General features: G+C 59.1%; 1 protein-coding gene across 3 annotated transcripts; it reads left to right on the top strand.

Annotated features, from left to right (window-relative positions):
• The first annotated feature begins 2075 nt into the window (after positions 1-2075).
• On the top strand, positions 2076-15599 carry TP53 (tumor protein p53). Of its 3 annotated transcripts, XM_044417239.1 has the most exons (11): positions 2076-2404; positions 4033-4095; positions 5278-5402; positions 7248-7490; positions 10828-11014; positions 11131-11243; positions 12463-12572; positions 12663-12784; positions 13956-14044; positions 14360-14466; positions 14776-15599. In XM_044417239.1, exons 3-11 carry the CDS (start codon positions 5295-5297, stop codon positions 14915-14917), a joined length of 1221 nt encoding a protein of 406 aa, XP_044273174.1. In that variant the 5' UTR covers positions 2076-2404; positions 4033-4095; positions 5278-5294; the 3' UTR covers positions 14918-15599. The 3 variants fall into 3 exon arrangements, with proteins under 3 accessions (XP_044273174.1, XP_044273175.1, XP_044273173.1); XM_044417240.1 differs by lacking the exon at positions 4033-4095; XM_044417238.1 differs by lacking the exon at positions 2076-2404 and having other exon boundaries at positions 3768-4095.
• Positions 15600-21540: the final 5941 nt, after the last annotated feature.

Genomic DNA, 21540 nt, shown 5'->3' with positions numbered 1-21540 from the left:
GACCAGCTGCCTGGTCCCCTGCTTCTGCGACTCAGGCCTTGAGTAGCGTTTTTTAAACAGTGAGGCAAACAAAGGATTTTTATTTTTTTTTTATGAACCCAACAGCTAAGCTGAACCTCCATATGGAGAGGCAGTCTAGCACAAAAAAACAACAACAAACAATTAATGCTCCAGTGAAGGTTCTTGTTTCATGCCCAGCACATGAATTTTTCGGAAGCACCAGTGTTTGCTTTCCAGGGATGGCCATGTTTTCTGTGGTTCCCAATTTGGGGTGTGGGGTTACGGTTTAACTGAAAGCAGATTTCAGTTAGACATTAAAGGAAACTTCCTAAATGTGAGAACTGCTTGGGGGCGGGCGGGGGACAAGCAGCTGTCTCAAGAGGTGGGGGGTTCTCCTTTGCTGGAGACACGAGGGCTGAGCCTGCAATGAGCAGGGGTTGGACTAGATGCTCTTTAGGGTACCCTCCAGCCACACGATTCTGTCCAGCCACTGTGGGAAACAGAATGCTGAGTCTGAACAGCCTTCTGGTCGGATCCAGCAGCGCTCCTCCTCCTACCCAGACCCACACAAGACGGGACCTGGCTTGCGGGCACGAAACTTTCAAACTCCATAGCCAAGCCCTTTGCTGAGCAGTGAGCCCCAGATGGTGACCAAATGGGAGAAGCGTGGAGGCTCGGCCTGCAAATGAGCGCATCCTTTGGCACAGCCGGGTCATCCGGGTGCATGCCAGATTAGACTCAGCCAATGCACTCTGTGCATACTCAGAGGCACCGGTGAGAGGTCCGTTAATTTAGGTGCTACAGCACGATGCCAGGCTCAGGAGTGCGAATAATGGAAGAAGACCCCCTGGCAACGCTGGGCAACCCCGACACCTCTGGAGCGCACCTGGCCGGGAAGCTACGGCAGCCCCGAAGGCGTCTCGCACAGGTAGCAGCCCGCAGCCCTTGGGAAGCCGCGAGCGTCGATCACAGGTAGCCTGCCACCGACGCTGCAGGCTCCCCCGACGATGCCGGGAAGGACCCGGGCGCGGGCCGCCCGCCGCCCTCTCCCAAGATGGCTCCCGCGGCCTCCTCTCGCGAGAACGGGCGGCGCGCGGCGAGGCGCGGCGCGCGGGGAATCCCCGGCGCATGGCCCGCGCTCCCGCCGGGCGCTCCTCCGCCAGTGCGCCAGGGCGACCGGCGAGGGAGGCGCGTGTCGGCCGCGCGGGCGAAAAAGGCAAGGGCAGGGCAGGGCAGGGCAGGGCGGGAGCGCGCAGCGGGGCCCCTTCTCCGCCTGGCCGACGAGCCGGCGGGGCGCCTCCGTCCCGCGGACGGCTCTGCGCGGGGGGGCGCCGATCGCCGGGCACGGCGGCGCTGCAGCCGTGGCTGCCCCGCCAAGGGCACGCGCCCCCGGGGCCCCCGAAGCGACGGGGGCGCGGCGCCTTCCCGCCTTCCCCTCCCGCCCCGGCCGGCCTCGGGGAGGAGACGACACGCCGCCGTGCTCACTCGGGAGGCCAGCGGAAAGCGGGGGGTCACCCCCCCCACGCAGCACTGGGGCGCAGCCGTCCCGCTGCCCCCCGTTCCGCCCGAAGGGGCTTGGGCGGCTTGCGCAGAGCGGGAAGGCTCGCGCTCCCGGGGAAGGTGTGCCTGGGGTCGTGGCCTTTTAGCCCCGGTGTTCCGCCCTCTTCCAAAACTTCCGAAGGCTCCGGGAGTGGCGGGTCTTCGGAACTGCGGGGCGAGAGGGGCGGGCGGGACCCGCGCGCGGAGCGGCCGAGGGGAGCCGGTGCTGCGAGGGAGCCGCTGGGCGGACGGCCCCGGAAGCTGGGCGTTGTGCGGCGGGTCTTGCATGCCTTTCCCAAAAGTTCTTTCGGGGCAGGGAAGCGGCCGGGAGAAAGCCGTGCCCAACCGAGCGGCATCGGCCTCAGCACGGGTTCACGGCGCCGTGGGAACCGCCCCGGTGCGGGGTCGCGGTCTTCGAAAGGGTTAACCCCTGTCCTAGGTTTACCCCATTCCGGTCTCTGGGTTCTCCCCCCCTCCGGAAACTGGAATGGTGCGGTCCTCCCCGCATCTGGAATGGTGCGGTCCTCCCCGCTTTGATTCAGAAGGAACCATCGCAAGGCGGGGGAGGCGATCAAAGGTCGATGTTGATACAGGAGCGTGTGGCTCTGATAAATATTTGGAAACTTCAAATACTGATAGAAAGGCGCGCAGCGGAGGGTTTTGAAAGCTCTGTTTGGAGACAGGACAGAGACTAAGTCCTTGTGGTGGAGCTTTTTTTTCATACGCTTCCCCCCCTTAAGGAATGGTATGGCTTAAGACATGTGCTTTTCCTTCCCGGAGGCAGCAAAGAAACGTTTTGAGGACGTTTATGGGGGAAACAGGATGAGAATAGACCTTCCCCTTGAATGAATTCTTCCTGGTATCGGTAGGTATTGCGTGTAGAAAGTTAGAATCTCCTGTTCTTAAAGAAAAAATCAGTATGAATCATTTAGTGAATGCTTTAAGCAAATCATTATTTTAAGCAAAGATTAATGCTGTTGGTAGAGTCTGTTTGCAAATGCAGAGAAACTAGCAAAATAGTAGGATCCGGAATTTAGATTTCCTATTTTCTGCATGTCCCCCAAGAAGGCGGTGGTGGGGAACAATGGGGCGCATTTTGTTCTCAAGAGAGCGAATGCTGTTTCAGAGTTAAACGAAGGGAAGGCGCAACCCGGCGCAAGTTTAGACAGGAAAAAAAGCCTGCGTCTCCCAGCCTGCCCCAGCTGGCAGGATCATGTTGGAGACTACAGGGCTTTTTCCAGTTTAAACTTGCATGGGATTGTGGACAAGCAAAGCGGAATCCTAGTAATGGTCTGTTTTATGCATGTAGAATCATATGCGTGCACATTTATTTATTTAGACGTTTCTATGCTGCCCCTTGCCGAAGCCTCGGGGCGGCTCACAGCACAAATAAAATACAGTAAAATACAAAAATAACAATATAAAAGAAGTTGCCCTGGCCAGAGAAATAAGCAAATATTGTTAACAATTAAAATGACGTTTAAATAAAAAGGTCTTCACATGCCAGGCTGAACACAGAAAATCGTTCCAGATCTGCGCTGCAACCAATGAAGGCCAAAGACCTCACTGAGGTCCGGCAGCCTGTTCAGTACCATAGCAATGTTTCAAATAATAATGTCTGCTAAAAGGTTTCATGCACTACACAACCCAACAGCTTGCTACCTCGCAGTTTAAACCGTAAACCGTCCAGAGAAAGGTCTCTAAACATAGTATTCAAGAAAATTCAGACATGCAACCCTGTGACCCAGATGTTCTCCCACAAAGCTCAACGTGTTTGGCACATGCAAAAAATGGGCCTCTGTTACTTTTAAACTCAAATGCTGAAAATCTCTTAGCCTTCCTAAGGCAGTTTAGAAGGTGGTGACAGAGTCCCCCCCCCGCCCCCCGTTATGGAACAATCCCCCCTGTGAAACTGATCACCTGTCAATATTGTTCTATATTCAGCACTGGGTTAAGAATTTCTATCTTCCAAAAGTTTGGCATCATATGATAAGTATTTTAATTCTGGTCCTAGATTTCTTATTGTTGATTGAACTTCTGTGTGCATTATATGTTTGTATGTAAGCTGTTTTCATATCATCTACAATACTTTTTAAGTTTTTAAATCTCTGTAAATACTAAGTATTAGCCATAAGGTATTAGAGGAAAGTGCAGCAAAATGAATTTTAAAAATTTAGTACACGGTTGGGGAAATGATCTGGACATTTCAGTAGTTCTCCTCCGAAGCACCCAAAAAAGAGGAAAAGGAAGAGGCTGAAAGTCTCAGAGAGTCTTTGGTTTTCAGTGTGAGTTGCAGAAGTAAAACACCCTTGAAAGAAGGACCTCTGAGTTCTGCAGCTGTTTTCTAAAAGCAGGCTTTTTTTGGATAGTTTGTGAGTCCATCGCTTGCTGGCCTGACCAGGCCTCCAAGGGGGCTGACTGAAAGCAGCATGTGGCTTTTTTGTTATTTATTTATTTATATTGCGATTTATATCCTGCCTTTTTCCTACAAAGGGCTCAAGGCAGCTGTCATCATCCTCCTCCTCCATCTCATCCCCACAACAACAACCCTGCGAGGTAGGTTGGGCCGAGAGGCTGTGACTGGCCCAAAGTCACCCAGTTGGCTCCATGGCCGAGCAGGGACTCGAACCCGGATCCCCTGAGTCCCAGTCCCGTGCTCTTCACCAGCACACCACACTGGCTTTCTCTGATGGCTTCTCTGGTGTCCCGCCTGTTTCTAGGCATGGTTTAGGGTTCCTGTTATGACCTATAAAACCCTACACAGCTTGGGACCAAACTAGCTGAAGGACTGCCTTCTTCCTTATGAGCTTGTCTGGGGTGTCAGATCCTTGGGGAAACCCTTCCTTGGTGCTCTACCATCAGAAATGAATCTGGTGGGGAGAGAAGACGGGGCCTTCTCGGGGCCCACTCCCACCCCTTCCTCACCCATGCACTTCTGCGGGCTGGCAAAGAGCTTTTCGGCACGCATTTATTTATACATTTAGGAAATTTCTATGCCGCCCCATTCGCCGAAGCCTTGGGGTGGCTCACAACACAGATATTTCAATTAAAATAATATACATTAACAGTATAAAATAAGTCGCCCTGGCCAAAGAATGAAATAAATAAATACTGTTAACAGTTAAAATGACATTTGAATAAAAAGGTCTTCGCCTGGCTCCAAAAAACAAATAACGAAAATAAATGTAAGCACGTAAGCTGCTGCTGCTGGGAGATTCATTTCCTGCGGTCTGTTTCCTGTCTTGTATTTACTAATTTACTTGTTTTTATGCTGTTTGTAACAGTTTGTTTTAATCTGGACTTTATTCTTAACTGCAATGTTAAAGTCTGGACTTTATTCTTAACTGCAGTGTTAAAGTCTGGATTTTATTCTTAACTGCCATTTTAAAGTCTAGATTTTATTCTTAACTGCCATTTTGGGACAAAAAGATGAGCTAAAAGTTAATTGAATGTCTGATTGGGAAGGTTTGCGGGGCTTTGGAAACCCGTTGAAGCCAGTTGGTGTGCTTTCAACCTTCAGAAATCCGGCGCATCCCTCAAAAGATAACCTTTGCAAATTCCTGGGATGGTCGGGTTTGGTCTGCGATTGGCAGGGTTCTTCCAGTTTGCTGGGTCCAAATCCCTTCCTTGGTGTGCAGTTGAAGCGATGGCCCTTTGGGGGGAAAACCAAACGACGCAATGGATTGTGTGTCCCGGGGATGCACACTGCTAAACTGCTTGGGCTTCCTTCCCTTCTAGCTTTCTTGACCACTAAAATGGACCAAGAGTCAGAACTTGAATCCTCACTGAGCCAGATCATGAGCCAAGAGACCTTCCAGGACCTGTGGAATACCGTGCTGCAGCCGGGCAGTAGCACCTTCCCGGTGGGTGGCGAGCCGGCACGGCTGGGGGGGGGAGGGGAAGGGGAAGGGGGCTCCGCGGCAACGCTCATCCATGGGGGGAAGCCGCATCGATCGCAACTGCACCCTCTTACTTCCGTGGCAATGTTTGATGCCCTAGGAAAATCGGTTGGATGCTGTGGGACTGTTCTGTTCTGTTTATTTATTGTAAGTTGCCCCGAGATGTTCTGTTAAGGGACGGGATAGAAAAGCTTTTAATCAATCAATCAATCCATCGAAATGGGGAAGGGTGAAAAAGGACTCTGAAATGGCAGGCAAGGGATCCTCAGTTGATCAAGAAAGATGCCCAGGCATTATGGGATGGAGGAAACAGATCAAAATGCAGGGAAGAGCAGAATCTGAGGTCCAACCTCTGGTCCATCTAAGTACGGGCTACACTAACCTTTTCCAAACTGGCACTCGCCAGATATGTTGGGCTACAGTTCCCATCATCCAGGCTGGCTAAGGGTGATGGGAGTTTAGTTTGACCAATCTGTCTGGGGGGCCCAGCTGAGGAAGGCGGCTTCTGCTGGAGGCCGGTGGGGCTCCGGGGGATTCGGCCTGGCTGAGTTTTGTGCAAAATATTTGCAGTCTGCAGAAAATCAAACTTAGAATGAAACGAAGTGTTTAAAACAAGAATGTTGCGCGCCCCCCCCCCACAAAAGACACATGTAAAGATACTCTCCAGAATGAAGAGTAGGCGCCGAGGAGCAACCCAGCATACGGAGGAAATTTAAAAGGCCCTGGGCTGCGGCACAAGGGTCTCTTTCTGCAGCTGAGGTGCCTCCCCCAAGCGAACCTTCCCTGCAGCCGCCAGCCAGATGGTGGGGCACCCAGAGGAGACCGGCATGGAAGGTTCTAGCAGATGGCCAGTTCACGGCAAGCAAGCGGGGTGGTTGCTATTAATTCTGCCTCTGCACTGCCCGGGAGCCGGGGCAGGTCAGGCATGGTGACCCGGGCGCCGGGGCAGCAGCCACGCAGAACGGCCAGGGTGTTTTGCATTCGGACCCTGTCTCGGGATGCCTGCCAGGCCCGCGAGTCCATTCGAAGGCCCCCAGGGCCGGCTCGCCCACGCCGAGGATGGCCACCAGCGCCCCGGCTGCTCGGGATGCTTCCGTTCCGTCGCTGCTCCGCTGTGCGCCGTCGGAAGAGCTGCTGGTGTCGGCCTGCGGGTGCCAACGGGTAGCAGGCGCGCTCCGAAAGCAAGCGGCCCTTGAATCAAGGCAGCTTCCTTGGCCCTGCAGCCTGTTTTTCCCTGGCAGCATGTGGCCCCAGCCAGCACAAGAAATCAGCAGGCTCCGGAGTACCTTGCGCAGTGGCCCATGAGGACCCCCGCACGGGCATAGCACCCCCGCCTGTGTCCCCTCTTCCTCCCTCCCACCTAGCCTACCTCACGGGGTTGTCGTGAGGTAGCACATGGCCCTCAGGACTAGGGGCCACGGAGAGCCTCCTCGTCCTCCACGGAGTTGTCCTCCGGCCCCCTGCGAGGCCAAAGGACATCTTTTCAGAGCAGCCCCCATAATTATGAAACTGGGCTGAGTGCCAGGAAGCAGGCCGCCGGAGCACAGGTGGCGGTCCAGGTGGCCACGCGCGTTGCCGTGTAATAAACATGCCCCACCTGCCCCGCGGCGGGTCGCTCACGTGCCGGTCACGCCCGCTCCCCCGCTCTGCAATTCGGGTGCCTACTGGAAGCCTACCTTACAGGGCTGTTGCTGGAAAGACTGGGGCAACGCAGGTGAAGTCTTTCAGAGTGTTCGGATGCTGAATATGAGGCAGGGACGGACGGGGTTGGAGGGTGACTTTCTGCTCCGCTTCTCCCCGTCCTTCCAGGACCCATGCCAGATAGAGGATGTGACCTTGGGCCTGCCGCCGTCGGGCGAGCTTGTCGACCTGTCCTTCCCGGAAGAGGGGAGATATTCCAGGGCAGAGGAAGATGGAAATCCCATCCCTCCACTGGAAACTGTGGGGCCCATCCAGACCTCCTCCGTCCCTTCCACAGAGGACTATGTCAATGAATACGGCTTCGAGCTGGTCTTTGAGCAGTCGGGGGTCTCCAAATCCATCACCTGCACGGTACAGTTGTGGGGTGCCTGTGCGGGGGGGGGGTGCAGCCAGCTTGGGCCTTGCCGTCATCTCTATTCTGCTTCAGCCATTTGGGGCGGGGGGGAGCATTGCTTCCTACCTGTCTGATCCTGAATTACTCCTGAGTTCTCACAAACAGAATGCAAACGGAAAGCACCTGCGTGTCGGGGCTGCAGCACCTGCGATTGCAGGACTGATCGCCTCATCAGGCAAAAGGCAAGAAATCCCTGCTCAAATCAGAACAGACGCGTGGAGGGAGGAGGGATTCCAGCGGGGTTTCTCCCTGACATGCTAATTTCCACATAAGCAGGGAGAAGCCCACCTGCCGTTTTCAGCCCTATAGCCCGGTGCAAGTTTTGCTGCTGTCGGAACGTCGGGAAAGCCCCGGCGGATCAGACCCGAGCACCACCTGGCCCTGCACGCCGTTCACAGGGAGGCAAACCAGCTGCCCAGCAGATCCTCAGGCAGGAGGGGTGCCAGGCCCCCGCCCGGCTGCTCCGCCATGGTGCGTGCAGGCAGGCCACCCCGGTGAAGGAGGGAGCCCGTGGCCCGCAAGGCTAGCAGCCCCGACAGCCTCCTCCCCAGGAAGCCCTCTGGTCGGTCACCCTTTGGAGCTGTCCAGGTGGGCGGCCGTCACCGCTTCCCCAGGCAGCGAGTTCCACGGTTGATACACGGCGTGACGAAGGATCTCCTCTTATCTGTCCCAAACCCCCCTCCGGCTTCACGGGATGATCCTGGGTTCAAGTGTTATGGGAGAGGGGGGAAAATGCCCCCTCGCCACTTCCTCCACACCCTGCGCTATAGCAAACACCTCCATCATGTCTCCCCTTACAAAGTAATAATAACGGGCACCTTTTCCCCTAAGGCCTCGTCTGGAATGACTGCCCCACAAGTCTTGAGTTGGAATCTTCAGCAGAGACAGTGTGGTGTAGTGGTTAAGAGCGCAGGACTGAGACTCAGGCGATCCGGGTTCTAGTCCCTGCTCAGCCATGGAGCCAACTGGGAGACTTTGGGCCAGTCACAGACTCTCAGCCCAACCTACCTCACAGGGTTGTTGTGGGGATAAGATGGAGGAGGAGATGTAAGCTGCCTTGAGCCCTTTGTAGGAAAAAGGCAGGATAGAAATCGAAAAATAAAAAAATAACATAGAAACAGAGCGAGTTGGAAGGGGCCTCCCGGGCCATCTAGTCTGACCCCCCGGCTCCAGCCGGCTCCGCTCACGACATGCCCACCATGTGGACGTCCAGCCTGTCCTTGAACACCTTCACCGAAGAGGCCCCAACGACCTCTCGTGGAAGCCCATTCCACACCCTCGGGGTCCTGACTGTCAGGAAGTGCTTCCTGGCATCCCAATTGGACCTGGGTTCCCTGAGCTGTGCTCCGTGGGAGCGCGTCCTGCCTTCCTCTGCAGGGGAGAACAGGTCTCTACCCACCTCCTCTGACACCCCCTCACATGCCTGTATGTCACCAATGGATCCCCTCGGAGTCTCCTCTCCTCCAGGCTGAAGAGACCCAGTTCCCTCTGTCTTGCCTCATACGGCTTTCCCTGCAAACCAGCCACCAGCCTTGTGGCCCTGCGCTGCACTGACTCCAACCTGGCTATATCCTTCCTGTAACAAGGGGCCCAAAACTGAGCACAATACTCCAGTTGCGGGCGCACCAGAGTCATGTAGAGTGACAGTGATACCTCTCTCGGCATGAGGTGCTTTTTCAGCCCCCTTCTCTGTCTGCAGCAAAAGACCCCCGATGCCGCCTTTCCCCAGGGAGACTTGCCAGAGTCGGTGGTCTTAGAGGCCCAGCCCTCCTGGCAGTGGGCAGGGCGAGTTTTCCCCTTTGACAAGGGGGGTCTGCAACTCGGGCGCACGTCACTGTGAGCTTCATGTGTGTAAAGAGCCGGAAGCGGCCGCTGCTGCTGCTGTTCTGTTCTTCAGCTCGGGGGAACTGAACCTGCAGTTCACGTGAAATCCTAGTTTGGACTTCTGGGCTTCCCTAGAAGGCCCCCCTCTTTCCCCGATGGCGGGTCGCTGTTTCTCCCGCTCTTGTGTGACCCCCATCCTGAGACGCCAAAATGCTTTTCCCAAGGCTGGCTTACTGCCCGTGGCAACCTTAAGCCTAAAGTTGTGGGCCAGTTTTGGCACACACCTGCCGCCTGTGGCCCTGGAACGAATCCCCCCAGAGGGTCTCAGAAATTAGAGTTCGGACCGCAGGCAGGAAAGAGCTCAAGCTGTCAGCTTGCCCTCCAGATGGGCTGTGGGTGCTGGGAGTTGTAACCCAGCTTGTGGAAGGCTTCCCAAGGAACTGGGCATTGGTATTGTCTTCCAGAGCCCTGACACCCCCCAGCAGATTCAGCTGCCCCCCCCACAGTCCATTCCTTTGCCACTCTGAATAATCCGGCCTCCCCCCGTTCTGCCCATGAATCCCAGAACCGCTCCACCAGCCTACCGTTTGGGGGTCCCTGGGGGTGGCCTGCCGTTCCTCCAGCCCCTCTCTGCTGCCCACCCTTCCTCCTCTGGGGCTGAGCTCCGCCCATCCGGGCCTCGTAGGCGCACCCTCGGGTTCCCCCACATCCCGCCCCGCACCCCCCAGCCTGTTAGACCGGCGGACACGCAGAGCTCCCCTTTCACAGCCTCTTTAAGAAGGATCCGAATCTGAGACCAGGTTCCCCCTCCTGCGCCCCCGGCCCCTCCTGGGCAAGTCCGAGCCTGCTCTGGCTACTCTCCCCGGGCGCATTTGAGCCCCAGCGCCGCTCCGGCAGCTCGTATTGGCTGTGTGTGCGCTGCAGAGAGACGGGGGGGACTGGGGGTCCTGGTTAGAGCCTCCCCCACCACAGCGGAAAGCCCTTGATCTTGCACTGACGGAAAGGTGGGTGCCCAGCGAGCGGACAGTCAAGTTTGCACTGGGGGGGGGGCAGCTGCTGGGCTGCAGTTGGGTTGTGCCCTGGGGGTCCCTGTCCTTGCTCACCCTGGCCCAGGGTGTGGAGCATGGGCTGCTGAATCCCGGGGCTGGAGGAGACTGCCTCCTTCTGGGGCAAGGTCTGCCTGGAGAGACCTATCTTGAGGGATGTGGTTGCTAGAAATCCGTGTGGGAGGTGGGAAGGAGTCGGGAGGCCGATATGGGTGTGTGTGTGTGGGGGGGTGCCAGGCCAGTCAGGAAATTGAGGACAGGAGGAGCCTGGGGGGGGGGGCTCAGCATGGGGTTCTGTTGCAGGGCTCCTGAGTTCGTGCGGATTGGAGCTGAGGGGAGAAGAGGCCCGGGTTCTCCGGAAAGCCACGGGGCTCTGTAACGGGAAGAAACTTCCAGGAAAAATAACCCCCCTCTCCCCGCCCAGTACTCGCCGATTCTGAAGAAGCTCTTCTGCCAGCTGGCGAAGACCTGCAAGGTGCTGATCAAGGTGGACTTGCCGCCGCCCGCGGGCTCCTTCGTCCGCGCCATGGCCGTCTACAAGAAATCGGAGCACATCGCCGACGTGGTGAAGCGCTGCCCCCACCACGAGCGGGCCACGGAGTACAACGACGGTGTGCCACGGCGGGGCGCTGGCGGCGGCGGGGCGGGCGGCGCTCTGGCTCCGAACGGGGCTCTGAGGCCGGGCTAACCCTTCTCCCCCCCCCCCCCGGTGTGTGTCTCGTGGCAGGCGTGGCCCCCGCCGACCACCTGATCCGTGTGGAGGGGAACAGGCAGGCCCGGTACATCTCCAGCGAGGACACGCAGCGCCACAGCGTCATCGTTCCTTACGAGATGCCCCAGGTTATCGGGGGACGCGGCGGGGCGGGTGGCCGGGGGGTGCCCCACGCGGACCCGCTCGCTGCCGGTTTACCCCTGGCCCAGCCGTTGCGCTCTGGCGGCCCCTGCCTGCACAGCACGGCACCCCCCCCACATGCTAGGCTGCGATTCCCATCATCCCCAGCCAGTGTGGCAGCTGCAGCCCCTTGGGCCAGCCGTGCATCGCCCCGTGTGCTTGTTCTAGTCCACTGGATAGGCTGATTAGCCACGGAGGAGCGGGAGGCGACTCAGAGGGGCAAACGGCGGGGCCGTCTCCGTGTGGCCCCCTGCCCTCCTGCCAGCCCCCCGGGAAGTCCAGGTGTCTCAGCTCTGCCAGCGCTTTCCTCATCCGGACAGGCCGCAGTGCCTCGCTTGAGGCTGTGCCCCTCGCGGGGGTCCTGCCTCCGGCCCTTTCGCCCACCCCCCACCCCGGCGCCTCCGGGGGGGCCTGCAGGCAGGGCGTGAGGGCAACCGCCGTCCCCTGTGGTTTGTCTCCAGCGTGCGTGCGGCCTTCTCGGGGACGCCGCCACCCGACGCGGAAGCTCAGTTGTCGGGCCGTTGCAGCGGCCGTCTGTGGATATCGTCACCTGGACGAGGCCGCGCCGTGTCTGGTGGGCTGCCGGCCGTGCGCAGGTCCGGCTGCGGAGGCGGCCAGGCCGGGCACGTCCGGGGCGCCTCCGCCGCTTTCTGTGCTTCTGCGAAACGGGGCGCTCCCGCCCCAGACCCGCCGATTTCCCTCTTGCGCAGAGGCGGCGCTTGCCGCACGACCGGCGCCCGGCAAGTGAGTGTTCCCGCCACCCCCGTGTCTTGTGCGCCACCGGAGGACACGGTTGCTGGGTGGCTTGCGGACGTCAATAGGGCAGTTCCGAAACGGGGCGCCTCCCGGAACGGGGGCTCGTCCCGCCGGTCCCGCAGGTGAGCAGGGGCTCTCGCCGTCCCCCGTCCCCAGATCGCCCCTTCCCTGCCGCGCTGCGGTTCGTGGGCAGAGCGCATTTTCCCGCCGCAGAGCTTAGCAACGTGGAATCGCTTGGGGCGGCTTGCTTCGCCGGGTCCTGCTTGCGCCTGAGCCCCCCAGGGCCGCGGCCCCAGCCTGGTCCAGGGAGCTCCGTCCACAGGTGACCCCGCACACCGCCTGGCCTCTGCCCCCCGGGAGCCGGGACGGGCCGAGACGGCGTCCTCGCAGCCTAATCCCGCCTCTCCGCAGGTGGGCTCGGCGTACAGCACGGTGCTGTACAACTTTATGTGCAACAGCTCCTGCATGGGGGGCATGAACCGGCGCGCCATCCTGACCATCATCACCTTGGAGACCCCTCAGTGAGTACCCCCGCCGCGCTTTCCGCGGGGGCCTGGTGGGCTGGCGAACTGGCCTCCCCGCTCCCCTAACGCGCTCCCCCCCCACCCCAGGGGCCAGCTCCTCGGGCGCCGCTGCTTCGAGGTCCGAGTGTGTGCCTGCCCCGGCCGGGACCGCCGGACAGAGGAGGAAAACTACCAGAAGGCGCCTGGCCGTGACAAGAAATTGAAGAAGGGTAAGTCTCGAAGTGGTCCGTGGGGTCCCGGGGCGGGGGGGGCAAGACGGCCACTCAGCAGCAGGTCTGGGGGGCCACAAGCATGCGAAGGTGGGTGCGTGAGTGGAGAGTGTCGGGCTGGCAGATGTGAGTGTTTTTATCCATCACCTGGTTGTGGGTGGAGCCTCACCTGGTTTGCAGGTGCACAGAGCTTGGGGGAGACCATCGGAGAACGGATGGCGAGTCACTGAATCATGGACTGGCAGGGTTGGAAGGGGCCAGGGAGGCCATCCAGTCCAACCCACTGCTGTTGCGGGACACCAAGTGCCACCATCCCACGGTCTGGAGTCGGAAGGCTCTAGACGGGCTGGAAAACTCAGCCGATCCGACACGGAGATAAATCCGAAGTCTTGCATTTGGGTGCCGGAGCGCCAAAGACACAGGTGTGGGGCGGAGTATCCCACCTTGGTGGAGCACACGTGACCCACACGTGAGCAGGGCTGGGCCCCGCATCTGGCCCAGGCTGCTCAAAGCTGCCGGAAGGGCTGGTGCCGTCCGAAAGCAGCATCGGGTCCGGGCCACAGGCAGCCCTGGTGCCGCTGCGTTCTGTATGAGCTGGGCCTGATCCTGGCAGCCCCTCCCACTCCATGATTCTGAAAACCCTGCATTGCTGGCCTGCAGAGACCGCTGCACATGTGAAAGGGCCTGGACAGAAGAGGCAGAAGGCTGGTGCATCATGGGAGTTGTAGTTCACATCTGGGGAGAACGCTGGTATGGGGGCTGGAGAGGCCTCCGTCTCCAGCATCCAGCGACTTCCTCCTCCCGCAAAGCTGAAAGGCGATTTGGGAGAGGCAGGAGTGGGGGACTTGGATTTTGGGTTTGGTGGAGGAATTTGCCAGGGCGGCAAGAGTGGGGACTGGTTCCCCCTCAGCCAGGAAGCTCAGTGGGTGACTTCAGGCCGCCTCGCCTACCCCACAGGGCCGTCGTTAGGGTAAAAGAGAGCTGTGTACACAGTTTCCCAGAGGAGGAGAAAAGGGACACAAATCTGAGGATGAGGATAAATGGAATGATTCAGGGATACTTCCAGTTTCTCTGCCCTGGAGAGGTCCATTTGAGGCCGGTGAGCTGTCCACGAGCCCCATGGCTCCTCTTAAATTCTTCCCCTCTGCCTCCTCCTCTTTCTTCCATCCAGCTCTCCCACAAGGCAGTGTGTCCGAAAACTCGAAGAAGGTTGCAAAGACCGGCACCAACGCCTCTGAAAGCGGAACGTACACTCTCCAGGTGAGGGTCGTGTCAGAGTCGGCTGGAAAAGTCCACTTCCTTAATCCCGCACAAATGTCTGCCGGCGACGGCCTGATGGGCAGGATTTTGCAGGGGTTTATTCTGCTTCGTTAGCCTTTGTGCAAAGGGGGTGTGAAATTGGGCAGGAATGCCGTGGATTCCAGGCAGAGAGCCATAGAGGTTTGCTTCTGATTCAGGCAGACCTGCCTGGTCCGTGCGGCTGTCCCCGCAAGAGCCACTTGTCCGCAGCCTGGATCAGACCCTTTCCCCCAGCTCACAGCCTGTGTTCAGCTTCTCTCCCCTCTTTCTTTACAGATCCGCAACCGCAAACACTACCAAATACTGAAACGGTTACTGGAGGCCCTCGAATTTCAAGAATTGTGGCAACCAACAGAAGCAGAGAGCCAAAAGCCAGCCAAGGGGTGAGCAAATTGACCCTTCTTTCCCGGCACATGCAGGGGCGCTAAGCGGAGGGCGCTGCTCATACAAAGCCCGTGTGGGTCTTCTGCGAGGCAGACCGAAAATCTCTGCAGAGGCACACAAATCAGTGGGAACGGCTTCCCCTTTCCATTGGCTCGACCCTCTGAGGGAGGAAACTGCCTTGCTTCTGCCAAAAAGTAACTTGGCTCGCTCACTCGAGCAACGCAAACCTCAAAGTGCTCGCTGCTCTTTTAGATAACGGCCCCATCCTTGCTGTTGCTCTCTTTGTGTTGTCTGTGTGTTTTATCCAGGCTCCTAAAAGCCCAAAAACAAGATGCCTCGCCCAGCTCATTTAGAATGGAACACTGCTCCTCTGCATTTCAGGAAGAAAGCGATGAAGACGAGGAACCTGGCCCTGTTCAAAAGAAACTGAAGAAGGAAAATGAGGACTAGCACCATTCCTAGCCCCCTCCTTTGTCTAATTTGGACCTTTTCTATCCCCCACCCAATCCCACCTGCTTTTCCCAATTTGTCTGTCTGAGAGCGCAGGTTGTCTGTCAAGCAACACGTTCTCCTGATGTGGGGGGCTCCTGGGACCACCCGCTAATCCCCGCAGCTCCCTCTCTGACCACGAGTTCAGGGAAGTATGTAGCCAGTCTTTCTCAACATAGTGTCTTCCAGATGTATGGGACTACAACGCCCATCATTCCCTCCTAGCAATATTGATGGTTTCCCTCACGGTGTCAGCCAGAGGGGTCTGTTTCCAACACCGCTCCTCTTAGGAAGCCAGCAATACCAAGGAATCACCACTGCCATATTGATTGCCAGCTATTATGGGCTGGCGGTGTTTCCAGCTAGCTGGGCTAGAAAAACTGGGTTGTTTGGGGCTGGTCCCTGCTAGCAGCCCCTTCCCTCTTCCAAAAGAAGGAATTTTCTAATGTGTTGATTTCTGTTCCCCGAAATCCAAAGTGACACTACAATTCCTTCCACCCTGCACAGTATTTAAGCATCATGTTTACCTCCCCTCACACCCAGCCCCCTTCTTGTATAAGTTTTAGTTCCTTAGATTGCCTTCTGATTATTTTTTGTATCAGCCCATTTTTTTTTGTACTTTAATAAATTTCCTTTCTGAAAAGTGGGGTGGGGGTGAACTCTAAAAGAGAGACCGGCAGAAGTGCGAACTCTCCATGATATACTGAAGAAAGAGGCCTTCTGGCTCGCGGTGGTTTCAGAAAAGCCATGGCTAGTAGCCATGCCTGTTGTGGCTCCCAGGGGCATTCCATGCACCCAGTAAGAATTCCTTTGCTGCTCTGAATCGGTGTTTTTCACATTGTCCCACTACAGAAAGCTCTTCTTACCGCCCATAGCCAAAGCTTTCTGGGTGATTCATAGATTAAAACTTCCCCAAAAATTTGTGGAATCTTCGCCTCCCAGCGACAAACGCTGGACGTGGGAAAGCCCCGTTGTTGTGGGAAGAAAGGGGTGCGCCATTACGGGTGCGGTTGATAAAACTCCCTGTTTGCAGTGTCCTTCCATTTAGGCTGGGGAAAGGGGGCCTCTGCTCCAACTCGGGAGCCGGGGATGCGATACCAGCCACGAGGTTCATTAATGCAGCTTATTGAGCTGGGATGGCTTGCGGCTCCCGGCTCCCGTGGCCTTGCTCCACGTGGATCCCAGGTCCACTAAGTAGCACCGGCAAAGGCTTCTCGTTGCGACGGGAACTGCTGCTCTATACTGCAACGTTCCGTCTTTTAAAGCCATCTTAGGTAGATGCGAGCATTTTAATCTTTACAGTGTTCAAATCTATAAAGTCTTTCCAAAACAAGCTTTGAAATGCATACACTGGATTTGGTCATGGTCACTTGCCTTTGGAGCACGGCATTACATGCTTTAGGGTGCCTGGATGAGGGTACAATGCAAAAGGGAAAACCATGCGATAAATTCCATAGTAAGGCAGAGTAGAACACGCAAAATGTGAAGCAGCTAAAGTAAAATCCAGGGCGAAAGTGGGCAACCAGGCCAAGATCTAAGAAGGCACAGAAGCCAGTTTAAATCTGAGAAGCAGACGCGGAACCTTCTTCCAGGGTACATGGAACGGGTGGGGGATGTGTCGTGGTCAGGACTGCTGACCTGGGACTCGGGAGACCCGGGTTCAAGTCCCCCCTCAGCCATGGGTGACCTTGGGCCAGTCACTGCCTCTTGGCCTGGCCTACTGTGCAGGGTGGTTGCGAAGATAAAATTAAGAAAGGACACCTTGGTAAGTTGCCATGGACTCCTTGCAAAATGGGATATAGATGCGATATAATAAGGATAACGACCGCGCTCATCGTGGGCTGTGCTGCGTGGAGCTGCTGGAAGTTGCCACCCCAAAACCTCTGGCAGGCTGTGTGTGACCCACGCCATCCAGAAGTGCTTTCTCTTTGGGGCAGCAGGTGGAACCGAACCGTTACAAACCTGGTAGCTAAGCAAGAGGTGAGAAGGGCAGCTGCCCACCTTGGAACACCTCAAGGGCCACAGGTGCTGTGGCAACATGGCTGGTGTCGGCTCTGGGCCGGGGGGGGCCATGGCAGGGCTGTCTGGGTGCCCCCCCAGCCCTCCCCAGCTCGGCCAAAGGTGGTGGGAGCTGCAGGGCTGGTCACCCGCCTCGGCTCCAGGCCACGCAGTCCCTGCAGAGTCTTCGCGTGACGGTCCAAGGCCAGAAGGGTCTGGCGCCAGCGGGGGCTCCGTGCCCGGAGGGTCCTCCGGAGAGCGAGTGACTGGCGCCCTTCCTCCCCTGGGGATGGCGTGTCGCTCAACAGGTCTTCCCAGCCCTCGCTGTTCGCTCGGTGCAGCTTTTGTGTGCAGATGTGCTTGACGCCTGAACTGCCAACAGAGGGGGGGGGGGGGGGGCGCGAACCACGCAGGCCAGGAGCGCGATCTGCCGTCGGGAACCTGAGAAGCTGCGGGCGCCGAGCCCCATACTGCCAGCACTGGCGGGCAGCAGCACATCTCCGGCGAGCCTGTTCCCGCCGGCGCAGAGAAGCCAGGGATGGAGCCTGGCGCTTCCGCAGGCCAAGAGGCTGCTCCGCGAACACGTGGCAGCCCCCCTCCCCAGGTGCCCCCTGCCTCGCCCCGCCGAGGCCTTCTTGGGGTCGGCACCCACCCTCGCCTTCTCCCCGGGAAGACTCCGGCCTTTGGCAGCCACTCTTCGCACCGGGTGCCCTCCGGCAGCGCTGCCCCAGCACTGCCCCCGGCGGAGCCCGGGCCCTGCTCCCGGGGGCGCAAGGCGTGCTGGAGGGGCTTCGGCGCGGGCCTCCCCCGCGAGGAGCCGCCGGCGCTTCCCGCGGAGCGCGGCAGTCCCAGGCGGCGCCGGCAGGCGGCACCGTCGCGCCGGGCGGAAGGCCCCGCGGCCCCGCTTTGGCAGCGTCCATTCAGAGCGAAACTGGGCCTCGATGAATGGGCGCGCTTGGCGCGCTTGCAAAGGGGAAGGAGGCGGGCGGGCGGTTGGCAGCCTCTCCGGCAGGGATGCCCCGCTCGCCTCTGCCCGAGCCAGAGCCCTGCAGCCCCCCTCTCCGCTGGCCCCGAAAGGGGGTCTCGAGACCCCCGCACAGCGGGGTCAGAAAGGGGGTCCACACGGGGGCGGGGGCTGCGCAACGGCAAGCCCCCCCCCTCACTCTTCGCAGGACCGTCCGGGTCTCCGGCCTGTGATGGCACGACGTGGGAGAGCGCCTGGCGGGGGCCGGGGAAGCGGAGCCCGCTTTCATTCTCCTCCCCCCCCCCCGCCCCCCCCCCCCCCCGTGCCGGGGGCCGGCCAAGTTTCTGCAGCGAGTGAGCAGAGCTGGGCCTCTCTCTGCGCCCTTCCTCCGACCTTGAAGGCGCTCCCGGCGCGGGGCCTGCGCAACTTTTGCAGGGCGAGGCAGGCGCCGCAGCGCCCCCCGCATCCGCCCCTTCCCTGGCTAAGGGGCAGAATGCGGGACCTGATACTGGAAGCGTCCTAGAAGCGGGAGCCTTCCCCGAAGGTGCCCAGGGGCCACCCGGCCGAGCTGCACAGTCCTCCCGCGTCCCTTGCGCCTCCCCGGAAGGGCTCCCACCCGCGCCCCTGCTCGACATGGAGTTCTCTTCATCTCGTCCTCTGCCATCTTGCTTCTGCCGGGCTCGGGATCGTATGATACGCAGCGCTGCACCAGCGGGGCGGTGAAAACGTCTGCATCTTACTGGACTCCTTTTTGGTTTAAGAAAAACAAGTTTCTAGCCCCCATGCCCGCCATGGTATGAAGCCAGAACGTGGCCAGCACGGCAGGGCAGCTCCTTCCTAGCCGGGCGCTCCTGGATCATTTATGCAAAGCAGGGAAACATGCAGGTTTAGCAGGCCCACCCCCAGCTTAAAAGTTCAACGGGGGAGCCAAAATAGGAGGGCTCAGCTCATCTGGCTTTCAGGCCGTTGAAAGACAAATGTGGAAGCTGTTTTAATGGTGTTTTAAGGCAACCCTGACCCAGGCGGAGGGGACGCAGTTCTGGTGCGAAGGGAGGTTTGCGCGTCCAGGCCCGAAGGAGCGCTGGAAAGCGCCGCTCTCGATGCCCGAAGCTCGTGGGAAGAGACGAGGCGGCGCAGCGGGGCAAGCGCGCCCGAACCTATTGCCCCCCCGCGTACCTGCGCGGTCCCCCCCCCCTTCCCCATGCAGATGCTGAAATGGGTCCTTGCCGGGCGTTTTCTTCGTTGCTTTATTCCCCAGCATTTTGCGAGACGCCCCCCCCCCCGCAACGCCACTTCTTAAAAGCCACCGACTCCCCAGGGGAAATAGATGGCGGGGCAGCGGCTTTTTACCGGAGGCTCTCTTTGCTCTGTCTACAGGCCACGGCGGGGCGGCGGGGGGGGGAAAAAGACTGCCCAAGCCGCCGCCGCCGCCCTCCAGGAAGGCCAGATAATCCACCCCACCCTAAGGAAAATCCCATAAGCCGCCGCCGCCAGCGATCTTCCTCTGTCCTTGCAGAAGGATTAGTTGACCACATAGAGAGTTAACCCCTTCAGTGCCAGGGAGGCGGGAAAGGGGGGGGGTCGTCGCTCTGACGCGCCGAGCGGGGGCGGGAGAAGGAAGCGACACGCGGCTGTTTTGCAGTGGCCCTAAATCCCAAGGGCGGAGACCCTCCAGCCTGGAGACAAAAACTGGCCCCTGGGGGCCCCCATCCAGCCTCTGCAGTTCTGCAGAAGGTCACGCCCCTCCTTCGCCCCCCTCCCCCCCCCAACACCGGGCATCGGTGGTCTCCCTGCCTTTCCACAGTTGCTCCCCTTGGAAAGGCTGCCCACGCTTCTCGGAAGACCGTCGGAAAGGGCCTTCAGTCCGGGAGAGTGGCCCCTCCCCTTTCTGCCGTAGGCCCCGCCCACTGCCCGGCTGCAGCCTCAGCATCTCCGAAAAGGCATTTGGTCGAGGCGGAAAGAGGTCGGACGCTTCGGTGTGCTTACCTCGTGAGATTCCTGCCTGGGGGTGGGGGTTGTGTGTGCCCCCCAGCGCATAACCTGCAGGGCTGGCACTGCGCGTACACACATCACGCGGTGGGACACGGGGTGAGTCGCCCCGTGCCTGTGCAGCCGGAGAGGGGTAGGTCTGGGGACCAGCGTGCGGGCAGCAGCGATGGGAGATGCTTCGGCTGCTGAGGTGTGGCTTGGCCAAGGCACAGGAGCAGAGCCGGGATGGGCAGGGTGAAAGTTGGCAACGGCCTCTGCCAGAAAGCCGCCCTCGGATGCGCTGGGCCGGGCCACAAGCACTCTGCCTCCGACCGCCCCACCCCATCCATCCAGCTCCCTCCGTTTCAGACGCCAGAGAGTTCCTGGGCATGGACAGAGGGACGTGGGACCAGGAAGAAGCTGCCATGGCATCGATTGGGGGAGGGGGGTCTGCTGCAGATGTCCAGCTTGAAAAGGAATTTGTGGGTGTCTCTGGAGCTTGCAGGCTGTGCCGGTCCCGAGGCAGAATCGGTGCGGCTTCAGGGTCCAACCTGAGCCGATTTCAAAGCCCCACCGCAGGCTGGACAGGCTCTCTTGTGTGACTCCCTCGTGCCCGCCAGGCCTCAGGCGCCACAAAACGCCCACTCATTTTTTGTCGGGAGCTGCGAACTGGGTAAGAGCGCCAGACTGATGCTGACGAGCCTTCTGCCTTCCACCCCGTGCAGCCATCCACCTCTGGCCTTCCTCCGCGCAGTGCCGATTTTCCTGGTGGCCAGTGGCTCCCAGCGGCCCTGGGGCCAGATCGATGGGGTACTTGCCCACAAACGAGGGTGCTTTGCGTTGACATTGATCTGCCCGCGTCAGAGAAGCCGAAGAGGTTCGGGCTGCACCTCGGGGTGGGAGAACGGAGGCGAAAGCTGGGGTGCGGGGCGGCAGAGCTGGCCACGGCCGGCTCGCCAGGCAAGCGGCCAGTCTGGAATGTATTCCGTGACTCTGCAGAGCTCAGGGCATGCGAGGTCGAGACGAAGAGCCCTCCCTTCTCTCCTCGCGCCTGGCATCGGACTGCATCGAGGCAACAGAGAAGCGGAGGTTGGCAAGGATCCGGCTGGGCTGCTTTTGAGACAGAGATGCAAGCTGGAACCGGGAGGAACAAATGGGGGGGGGGAGCAGCCTACAGCCAAGGCCGCATTAAAGCTCACGCGTGCAGACTCTCTCTCTCGCTCGCTCGCTCTCATGGCCTGGATGGACAGGACTAATCGACTCCCGTCCATGTTGCAGCACGATGCTCCTGCTCAGGGTACAAGCCTGGCAGCCCCCCTTCTGGCCCTCCCAGGGTCCCACCCTGCTGCTGGTGCTCCATCTGCCCCCCCCCCACAACTCCCCGCAGTCGGTACCCACCATGCACAGAGCCTCCGCTTATTTCCGAGCGTTTGCGCTCACTCGTGCTGCGAATGGCAGGTTTTCCACATACTTCCTGACAGCCGCACCATCTGCTCGCACGGGGCTCTGCATGCTTGTGTGAAGCCTCATCTGCCCGCCTGGCCCTTTGCTATTTCCCTAGAAGGTGGGCTGTGACCTCACCATGGGCCATGACATCATATTTATTTATTTATACCCTGCCCATTTCCTGCCAAGGAACTCAAGGCAGGGTGCA

Source organism: Varanus komodoensis, unplaced genomic scaffold (assembly GCF_004798865.1).
Source record: "Varanus komodoensis strain SLA01 unplaced genomic scaffold, ASM479886v1 scaffold87, whole genome shotgun sequence".
In the NCBI taxonomy this organism is placed as follows: Eukaryota; Metazoa; Chordata; class Lepidosauria; order Squamata; family Varanidae; genus Varanus; species Varanus komodoensis.
The sequence above is the reverse complement of the archived record's forward strand: the minus strand, read 5'-3'. Positions and strand labels throughout refer to the sequence as shown.